General features: G+C 36.1%; 1 protein-coding gene across 1 annotated transcript in view; it reads left to right on the top strand.

The window, feature by feature from the left end:
* The window catches only part of MUC19 (mucin 19, oligomeric), a 76,457-nt gene continuing 65,118 nt past the window's right edge, over positions 1-11,339 (top strand). The window contains exons 1-2 of the mRNA XM_060413670.1: positions 1-90; positions 1,221-1,366. Of these exons, the coding sequence (XP_060269653.1) occupies positions 1-90; positions 1,221-1,366 (236 nt within the window). The remainder of the gene's footprint in view (positions 91-1,220; positions 1,367-11,339) is intronic.

Raw genomic sequence — 11,339 nt, 5'->3', positions numbered from 1 at the left:
ATGGAGGAAAACGTCAAGCAGCGAGAGGGAAAAAGGGCCTTGGGGTGTGGTGTGCAATTTAAAATATTCAGAGAAAGTATCTCTGAGAAGGTATTATTTGAGCAAAGATTTATATGAGATGAGGGGGTGTTATTTAGGGCATGCATTAGTAATTGCATAAAAGTATAAAATGACTTTAAAAGAAACTTAAAAGTTCTTTTAATTTTCTTTGAAATTAAAATATTAATTTTAATAAAACATTAGGTATAGAAATATTAATAGTGACTAATATTTATGCCATTTATCTCCTGGACATTCATTTAAAATATATATAAATTATCTAATATAATTTTAATCTTTAACATACAGAGAAGCTTTAACTCATTAAGGCTAAGGTTTAATTATAGCCTTGAAAAGAGTTACTTTGGAGGAAAATAATTATAATATGTAAATTGGCTCATTAGCTTTTTGCAAAATATGTCATTAAAGCTCAAGTTTTAATGAGGTGAGTGAGCAAATTCAGTGGGTAGCCAAAGAGAAAGTATTTCAGCTAGAGAAATAGCAAATGCAAAGACTTTGATTCTGTCTGGCGAGCTTCACCAAAAACAGACAGGCCTCTGAGCCTGGAGGAGAGAGTAAGAGCAAGAAAGCAAGTTGGTAGGAGGTGAGATCAGAGTTGAAACTGATGGAGTAGGGCCTTGCAGATCCATAGAACTCGGGTACAGTTATCACAGAAGTAAAGTGTTTAGAAAAAGAGATCCAAATTTAAGCTTCTAGACTGTTTGTTAAGAGGGCTTGTAAATGAGAAGGAATCAGCAGAAGATAAGAAGGAGTAAAAAATGAAAAAGGAAAAAACTGGAAATTGCAGAAGTCAACTGTGTCAAGAAAAAAGGATGAAGTGTGTTAAATATTATTGAGAGGTCAATAAAATAAGAACTGAAAACTGGCCATTGGATTCACAAAAGAGTATCACCTATGTCCTGGACAAGAGCACATTGTGTGAAGTGCTAGAGAGAAAACAACGGAAGTTAATAAGTTCCTGAGACAATGAGAAGTCAGGAGCTGGAGTCAATGAGCATAAGAAACTCCCTTGTGAAGTTTAACCATTAAGGGCAGTGGAGAAGTGTGGTAAGAAACCTGGGAGGGAAGTGAATTCAACAGTTAAAAAATAACAAATTCATTGAGAAATAGTTTAGATGCATAAATTTGTTTGTTTTATTATATTTATTCATTTCTTTTAGGAAAGACAAATAATAGCATGTATTTATACTGTTGGGAATAATCCAGAAGAGGAGAGAAAACTTGATAATATGGATAGAGATGAACAGATTACTGGCTTGATGTTCCTGGAGGGCATCCAGGACACAAATGGGGAGGTCAAGCTTAGGTGGCAGCCCACACTGTTGATATGTATTAACAAGAAAGTTAGTAGAGTTCAGGGTACAAATATTAAAAGATGTCTTTATGTGTGGATGTAGATTTTCTCTTTTGATATTTTTTATTTTCTTAGTAAATTTGAAAGTAAGGTGATTGATGACAGGGAGGTTGGGAAGGAGATGTTGGCTTTTGGGAAAGAGAAAAAAATATGAAGTAGAAGAGCATAAAAGCAAATAGACTACAAAATATAATTGACTGACTGTCTTAAGGATCCACTTGGGGTAATGAATTTAAGAGAGATAGGATAGCATGACCATGTATTTTTACCCTGTGATGATTATCTGCTCAGTATAGATAGGGAAAAGTTTAATTTAAGCCATAGTTGTATTTTTGCCCAGCAAGTATAGAGAAGGTCAAGAGAACTGGGGATTTATGCCAGGGAGTACTGAAAAAGGTTGATCATAGACTTCAAGCCAAGGAAGAAAGGACATTAATTGTTGAGGGAAGTGAAGGTGAATGAAAGGTTCTTCTTGTCATTCAGTTGCTCAGTCATGTCTGACTCTTTGTGAACCAATGGACTGCAGCAGGCCAGGCTTCCCTGTCCTTCACTATGTCCCCAAGTGTGCTCAAAGTCATGTCCACTGAGTTAATGATGCCATCCAACCATCTCATCCTCTGTTGACCCCTTCTTCTCATGCCCTCAGTCTTTCCCAGCATCAGGGTGTTTTACCATGTGTCGACTGCTCACATCAGGAGGCCAAAGTATTGGAGCTTCAGCTTCAGCATCAGTCCTTCCAATGAATATTCAGGACTGATTTCCTTTATGACTGACTGATTTGATCTCTTTGCATTCCACAGGACTCTCAAGAGACTTCTCCAACACCACAGTTCAAAAGCATCAATTCTTTGGTGCTCAGCTTTTTATGGTCCAACTCACATCCATACATGACTACTGGAAATACCATAGCTTTGACTATACGGTCCTTTGTTGGCAAAGTAATATCTCTGCTTTTTAATACATTGTCTAGGTTTGCCATATCTTTTCTTCCAAGGAGCAAGTGTCTTCTAATTTCATGGCTGCTGTCACCATCTGCAGTGATTTTGGAGCCCAAGAAAATAGTCTGTCACTATTTCCTTTGTTTCCCCATCTATTTGCCATGAAATGATGAAACTGGATGCCCATGATCTTAGTTTTCTGAATGTTGAATTTCAAACCAGTTTTTCACTCTCCTCTTTCACCTTCATCAAGAGACCCTTTAGTCCCTCTTTGGCTTCTGCCATTAGGGTGGGGTCATCTGCATATCTGAGGTTGCTGATATTTCTCCCAGTCATCTTTATTTCAGCTTGTGAGTCATCCAACCCAGCATTTTGCATGATTTATTCTGCATATAAGTTAAATAGCATGGTGACTATATACAGCCTTGATGTACTCCTTTCCCAGTTTTGAACCAGTCTATGTTCCATTTCTCATCCTTACTGTTGCTTCTTGACTTGCATACACATTTCTCAGGAGGCAGCTAACATGGTCTTCCCATCTCTTTAACAGTTTTCCACAGCTTGTTGTGATCCATAAGGTCAAAGACTCTAGCATAGTCTATGAAGCAGAAGTTAGATGTTTTTCTGGAATTCCATTTCTTTTTCTATGATTCAGTAGATGTTGTCAATTTGATCTCTGGTTCCTCTGCTCTTTCTAAATCCAGCTTGTACATCTGGAAATTCTTGGTTCACATACTGTTGAAGCCTAGCTTGAAGGATTTTGATCATTGCCTTGATACCATGTGAAATGAGCACAATTGTGCAATAGTTTGAACACTCCTTGGCATTGTCCTTCTTTGGGATTGAAATAAAAACTGAACTTTCCCAATCCTGTGTCCACTGCTGAGTTTTGCAAATTTGCTGACATATTGAGTGTAGCACTTTAACAGCATCATCTTTTAGGATTTGAAATAGTCTGCTCGAATTCCATTACCTCCACTAGCTTTGTTCATAGTAATGCTTCCTAAGGCCCACTTGACTTCACAGTCAAAGAAAGATATCTTGATCTAGGTGAGTGACCACACTGTCGTGGTTATTCTATCCAGGTTATTAAGACCTTTTTGTTTAGTTCTTCTTAATTTCTTCTGCTTCTGTTAGATCCTTGCTGTTTGTGTTCTTTATTGTGCCCATCTTTGCATGAAATAGTTCCTTGGTATCTCTAGTTTTCTTGAAAATATCTCTAGTGTTTCCCATTCTATTGCTTTCCTCTATTTCTTTGCATTGTTCACTTAAGAAAGCTTTCTTATCTCTCCTTGCTATTCTTTGGAACTCTGCATTCAGTTGAGTATATCTTTCACTTTCTCCTTTGCCTTTCAATTCTCTTTTCTCAGCTATTTTAAAATCTCCTTAAACAACCATTTTGCCTTCATGCACTGCTTTTTTGGGGGGATGGTTTTGGTCACTGCCTCCTGTACAATGTTATAAGCCTCTGTCCATATTCCTTTGGGCACTCTGTCTAGCAGATCTAATTGCTTTAATCTATTTGTCACATCCACTGTGTAATCATAAGGGATTTTATTTAGGCCATCCTGAATGGATCAAATGGATCTTAGATCAAAATTATCTAAGAATTTAGCAAGATCTTCAGGAGCAGGGAGTCCAGGAGCACAACAGGAAATTTGGATTAATGTGTAGATCACAACAAACTATGGAAAAATCTTCAAGACATTGGAATACCAGACCACCTACCTGCATCCTGAGTAATCTGTATGCAGTTCAAGAAGCAACAGTTAGAACTAGATATGGAACAACAGACTGTTTCCAAATGGGGAAATGAGTATGTCAAGGTTGTATATTGTCACCTTGTTTATTTAACTTATATGCAGAGTACACCATACAAAATGCCAGGCTGGATGAAGCACAAGCTGGAATCAAGATTGCTGGGAGAAATATCAAAAGCTTCAGTTATGCAGATGACACCACCCTTATGGCAGAAAGCAGAAAAGAACTAAAGAGCCTCTTGATAAAAGTAAAAGAGGAGACTGTAAAAGCTGGCTTAAAACTCAGCATTCCAAAAATGAAGATCATGTCATCCAGTCCCATTGCTTCATGGCAAATAGATGGGGAAACAATGGAAACAGTGAGATACTTTATTTCTGAGGGCTCCAAAATCACTGCAGATGGTGACTGCAGCCATGAAATTAAAAGATGTTTGCTCCTTGGAAGAAAAGCATGACCAACCTAGAAAGAATATTAAAAAGCAGAGACATTACTTGGTTGACAAAGGTCCATCTAGTCAAAGTTATGGTTTTTCCAGTAGTCATGTATGGATGTGAAATTTGGACTATAGAGAAAGCTGGGCACCACAGAATTGATGCTTTGAACTGTGGTGTTGGAGAAAGCTCTTGATAGTCCCTTGGACTGCAAGGAGATCCAATCAGTCAATCCTAAAGGAAATCTATTCATTGGAAGGACTGATGCTGAAGCTGAAGCTCCAATACTTTGGCCACCTGATGTGAAGAATTGACTTATTGGAAGAGACTCTGATGCAGGAAAAGACTGAAGGCAGGAGAAGAAGGGGACAACAGAGGATTAGATGGTTGGATGGCGTCACTGACTCGATGGATGTGAATTTGAGCAAGATCCAAGAGTTGGTAATGGACAGGGAAGCCTGGCCTGCTGCAGTCCATGTGGTCGTGAAGTGTCAGATACAATGAGTGACTGAACTGAGTGGCCTAGTGGTTTTCCCCACTTTCTTCAATTTAAGTCTGAATTTTGCAATAAGAGCTCATGATCTGAACCAGAGTCCCCTCACAGTCTTCTTTTTGCTAAGTGTTTAGAGCTTTTCTTATTTCCCTCAAAAGCCTCTAAGTTACTTTATGTTTCATTCAGGTCTCTTACATGCCTAAGCTCACAGTCAAGCACATGAAAGAATAATTATGTCACAATGATAATGTGAAGGGAGGAAATCTCCACATGGAAGTGTATGATTAAAGAAAAGAACATCACAAATGGCAGATAGAGCTTTTCTATCTTCTGCTGCAAAGAATGTAATCAATCTGATTTCAGTATTGCCCTGGTGATGTCCGTGTGTAGATTTGTCTCTTGAGACGTTGGATGACTGTGTTTTCTATGACCAATGCATTCTTTTGGCAAAACTCTGTTAGCCTTTGCCCTGCCTCATTTCGTACTCCAAGGCCAAATTTGCCTGGTATTCCAGGTATCTCTAATCTTCCACATTTTGTACTCCAATCCCCTACTATGAAAGGGACATCCCCCCCCCTTTTTTTAGAGTTAATTCTAAAAGATTTTGTAGGTCTTCATAAAACAGTTCAACTCCAACTTCTTTGGCATTTGTGGTTGGGGCATAAACTTGGATTACTGTGATGTTGAATGGTTTGCCTTGGAAATGAACTGAGATCATTCTGTTGTTTTTAAGATTGCACCCAAGTACAGCATTTTAACTGTGAGGGCTACTCCATTTCTTCTAAGAAATTCTTGACTGCAGAAATAGATATAGTGGTCATTTGAATTAAATTCACACTTTCTAGTCCATTTTATTTCACTTATTCCTAAAATGTTGATGTTCACTCTTGCCATGAAATGAATGCAAGGTAAATAGGCTCAATGGATTATAGTTCTGAGTGGGAATCAGTGGATTGTTATAATCAGACTACTAGAAGTAGTGATCTGGAAAGACGGAGAACACTGAAATTTTGAAATTGCATTTGCCTTTGTTCTTAATGCATCTCCCACTTGGAATCTTTCTCTGATTCTGCATGTCCAAGCCTTTTTCCAGCCCTTAGACTATGAAACTATGAAAATTTCCCTGATTTTCTCAAGGTGAAAAAGATCTGTCTCTCTTGGAACTTTGATAGTGTTGTGTGCTAAGCTCTACTTACAGAAAATTTCTATCTTTCATGTATTCTTATTTCCCTCAAAAGCCTCTAAGTTACTTTATGTTTCATTCAGGTCTCTTACATGCCTAAGCTCACAGTCAAGCACATGAAAGAATAATTATGTCACAATGATAATGTGAAGGGAGGAAATCTCCACATGGAAGTGTATGATTAAAGAAAAGAACATCACAAATGGCAGTATTTAATGGTGGCAATGTTCTCTCTGAATTGTACTTTCGTTTTCTGTGTTGGAGAAAAATTCTCACCATACATTCTTTATTTGTGAGTTATTGAAAGGATCAGAGCTGGGTTTTAAAAAAATTATGGTGAAGTGGTCCTCTGTTACCTCCCTCTCTGTTTGTGGCATGAAAGCCTTCTCCCCATGGTTTCTGTGTTCCTCTCTCTGGGTCTGTGTTCTACAGGTAAAAATCTGGTACTTTCACTGATGTCAGATTAAAGAATTCCTGGCCTTCAATAAATGTGTTACCTTGAATAAGAAAGTGAATTTTAAGTATATAAATCTGCAGAATTCTGCCCCCCTTTTAAAATGATCTAAGAATTCAGCAAGATCTTCAGGAGCAGGGAGCCCAGGAGCACAAGCACTCAGTATGTTATGAGGAGGCCCTCAAAAGAGGCAGGCATCACTTTTTCTTTGAAATTAGTAGAGACATGAGTGAATAAAGGGGAAGGAAAGGAAGGTTTTTATACCTTTTCCCTTTCTTGGGATTCTTCTGCTTTTCTGGAGAAAATAAACTGAAGACTGTTTTCCCTTTGAAGGTTTTCTTTGGTAGCGATTGGGATCAGATGAGAAGCAGATCAAAGCCATGAAAAGCATCAAAGCATCATCAAAGCCATGGGGTCAGCCCTTCTGTTTTTCAGATCCAATCGACCAGTATCAGGCATTCAACCCTCTCTACCTGCTCAGCCCAGACTGACTCTTCTCTTCCTAAATCCTAATTTGAGCTTGATCTTTCTATCCCAGAACATCTACATATATAATTCATGGCTGGCATTTTGTATTCAAGTTTTGGCCAGAAACATTTTTTCTGATGTTCTTGCTTTCATACATCTACTTACTTATATGCCTGATTATAAATTTCATGGTAAAATATGTATTATTGGAGAATGATGTATCCTTGTGAGTAATAATTACTATAACCATGGTGCACTTAAATATGTCAGTATGTCCATATGTATACCCTAAGTGATAGTCACATATTTCTCTAAGGAAATACCTGTTAATATATCAATAAGAAAAGAGTTCTTTGTCTTCAGGTAGGTTAATGTTTAAAATACATTTTGTTGTTAACGGAGAGACAATGACAATATTTAATCATAGTGTTTGAGTTTCTTGAGGTATTAAGACTTTTGCAATGATTAATAGAGTACAGATAAATGAACATCATTGGCATATTTGGTTTTTAATCCTGGGACTTTTAGTTCCTGCCTTAGCTGTTTGCCTAGGGTGGCAAGAAGACATGGTCTGCGTTTGGCGTGAGCTGGACTTAATTCAAGATAGAAGATGTCACAGAAATAAGACACTAAACTGACTTGAGATGGATTTCATATCTGGTGTGCTATTTATCTTTGCCCTGTCAGCACTAAGCTTACCACACCTAGCCCATGATGAAAGACAGTGGTATGAGCGAGTATAAAAGCTCCAGATAGAAGGAACCCTGTGGATCTGATTCTCCACGATGACTATTTTCTGTTTCTAGGTCCCAATCACCACCATGAAGTTAATATTTTTGTGTTTGGTTGTGGCACTTTGCATCTTTTGCAAAAGTAAGTGACTAATTTAAAGAATCCTTCCATGTTTGATAGATCCATGCATATATTTGTTGAAATGTTTCATGTTCTATAGTTCAAATATTTTTCTTCTGGGAAATCTTTCCTGCACCATGAGTAGGATAATAAGTAAGAAAATTAGATTTTGATTTTGTTATGTATTGTTTCAGCTTTAACAAGCCTGACTTAAGGGAATACCTTTATCTGTTATCCATACGCTTAGAGGTATTAGTGAACAGGTTTTTGATGACTCTGTTTTGAACTTGCATCTGCCTCAAAACTAAAGACCAACACCAATAGTTTCAGTTTTCACAAATCATAAAAGTATCACCAGTTAAAAGACTAGCTCGTCATCAAAGAAAAATTTTATAAGGAGAATGTTTCTTAAACGAACACTTTCATGGGTATTTTAGAAAATCAATTAATTGATTTCTAGAGTTTATTGAAAGATAAGACTGCTAATAAATCTTTTTTTAAAAAATGAGCAAAACAAAATAAAAATATTCAGAAACAAATGTATTTCTCACTCTTTAGTTTGTTTCTGAAAAGTGTAGGAAAACTGTAACATCTAAACATAAGGAGAAAAGAGCAAAAGAGAGGAGATTAATTATATATTGAAATTTTAAATCTATTTTATAAATTTAGGAGTAGGACACATTTTACTTTTCTGTGAGAAATTATAATGAAGAAGACTACAATTATTTACTATGATTAAGAGAAAACATTCTATTCTTAATCTGGCTACTTGGGAAATTGATAGATAGACCATTAGAAAATGTTATTTCAAGTAATGGAGACTTTCATAATCTAACAGAGCATTTTGCTATAATCTTTGTTTCTATTTTATATAAATATAAATATTCTTTGACTATGTTTGCATAAATGTATTTCTTGTATCTTAAGTAATAGATCATCAAACATTATTTTCATTTTCAAAACATAAATGATATATCACAACAAAATGTGTTTGTATTTGCTAAAGTATATTAAATTCACCAGAGTATTCCTAAAGTAAATTCCTAGATCTCTATGATAGTTCTGGTAAATGATTACAAATATTTCAAGAGGATTTCCATAGGCTGGTTATCAATTGACAAAATTCAGGAATTTTTTATGTTCACAGTGAGAAGTAAGGAGTATACCTGGAAAAGAAATTCCATATGCCTTAGTGAAAATGAATTTTTGTTGCTCTTAGTCAATGAGCTTTAGGATCCAAACAGATTCCCTTCATTTTCAATAGGTTACAGGATGGTAAGGAATTAATGACTGCAATTTGGAGAAAGCAGATATTTAGAAGACATCCACAGAATCAGGCAGAAGAAATATTTGTATTGTTAAATCAACCATAAATATATAGATGCAAAGAGCTGACTTGTTAGAAAAGACCCTAATACTGGGAAAGATTGAAGGCAGGAGGTGAAGGGGACAACAGAGAATAAGATGGTTGGATGGTGTCACCGACTCAATAGACATGAGTTTGAGCAAGCTCTGGGAGATGATGAGGGACAGAGAAGTTTGGTATGCTGCAGCCCATGGGGTTGCAAACAGTGGGACACACCTGAGTGAATGAACAACAAAAAATATATATAAATAGTTCCCTGGCTAAGTGGGAAAAAATCTCCAGCAGATTTGGCATGAAGTAGATAATCAATTCTTATTCCCAGACTATTTTGTCCTCTTGAGTAAAATCTGTACAACTGATTCTTTTCTTCCCCTTTTTGGTCTAATTCATTGCTTATTGATACATTAACCAGGAAATGTTTAGGGAAAATCTTGAGTGAAATATAGATCAGAAAATAAACTTCATGTTAGCTAGTATGAAAAGGTATAAAGTATTGGTTAATATTAATGTGTGAATTTAATTTATTTGGCTACATATGTTCCCAAGAATGTGCTACAATGAAACTTTTAAGTATATTGATAGGTAAATATACTACATATATCTATATGGATGAGATTTGTTAAATAAAAAAGATTCAAAATAATAAATTAATATTGAAATAACAGTGATTAGATATGAAAAGCAGATTGATTATAGTGAATTTAAAAGAAGAATGGAAATGATAGAATTTTCCTGATTCCTTTAAAATATATGCTATATAGAAGTATAAAATGATCTAACTGTTGTCACCTTTTTTTTTTTCATTTTTTATAGATGGGGAAGCCCTATTTTATAGGCTAAACTCAGGTCAGTATCTTTCAGAAATTGATCTTCACTTTTAGATAACAAGGTGTATTCTGAGCCCACTTTTGGAACACAGGAAAAATTTTCCAGCTATATTAAGATATAATTGACTTAAGTTTAAGGTATACAATGTGATGGATTATTTGGTGTACATATATTTTTAAAATGACTACCACAATAAAGTTACTTGACACCTCTATTGCTTCACACAGTTATTTTGTGTGTGTATCTGTGTGTGTGATGTGAAAATTTAAGATCTATTCTCTTAGCACCTTTAAAGTACATGATGCAAAATGGTTAACTGTAGTTGTGATGCTATACATTGAATCCCCAGAACTTATTTATCTCATAATTAGAAGTTTGTACTTTTCATCAAGATCTTCCCATTTCTCCCATTCTCAATCTTCTGGAAATCACCATTCTACTCTTTTTCTATGAGTTGGATACATTTAGATTCCACATAAAACGAAATTGTATAATATTTGTCTTTTTCTGACTTATTTCAGTTAACATAATTGTTACAGAGTTCAAGCTCATACTGCTTACTTCATGACAGGCTAATGAATCAAGAAATGAGTCGTTGGGGCAAGGAACAGCAACTTTATTAAGAAAGCTAGCAAACTGAGAAGACAGACTCATGCCCCAAAGAACCATCTTGAACCATCTTGCCTGAATTAGAATTCAGGCTTCTTTTATACTAAAAGTATGTGTGTAGAGGGAGGTGGGGGTGGGGGTAGTAAATCAAATTATTTCCTGGTTCCTATTAGCCTCTGGAGGGATTCTTCCTGCAGTCATTCACAGCTGGTCCTGGTCAGGATGTTTCCTGTGAGCTAAGCAAAAGTATTTTAGTTTAATGCTCATTACCTGGGCGGCATGGCTCCCAGAGATAGATCATTATTTGTAATTTAAACTTACAAGTCATTAACTTAGATACAAAAGATTCTTTTCTGTGACATAATGCCTTCAAGGCCCATCCATGTAACTATGAATGGTAGGATTTTCTTTTTTATGGCTGAACAGTATTCTATTGTATGTGATATATATCACTTTCTTTAGCTGTCCATCTGTGATGGGCACTTATATTGTTTCCATGTCTTGGCTGTTGTGAATAGTTATGCACTGAATATGGGAGTGAA

Source organism: Ovis aries, chromosome 3, assembly GCF_016772045.2.
Source record: "Ovis aries strain OAR_USU_Benz2616 breed Rambouillet chromosome 3, ARS-UI_Ramb_v3.0, whole genome shotgun sequence".
NCBI lineage: Eukaryota > Metazoa > Chordata > Mammalia > Artiodactyla > Bovidae > Ovis > Ovis aries.
The sequence above is the reverse complement of the archived record's forward strand: the minus strand, read 5'-3'. Positions and strand labels throughout refer to the sequence as shown.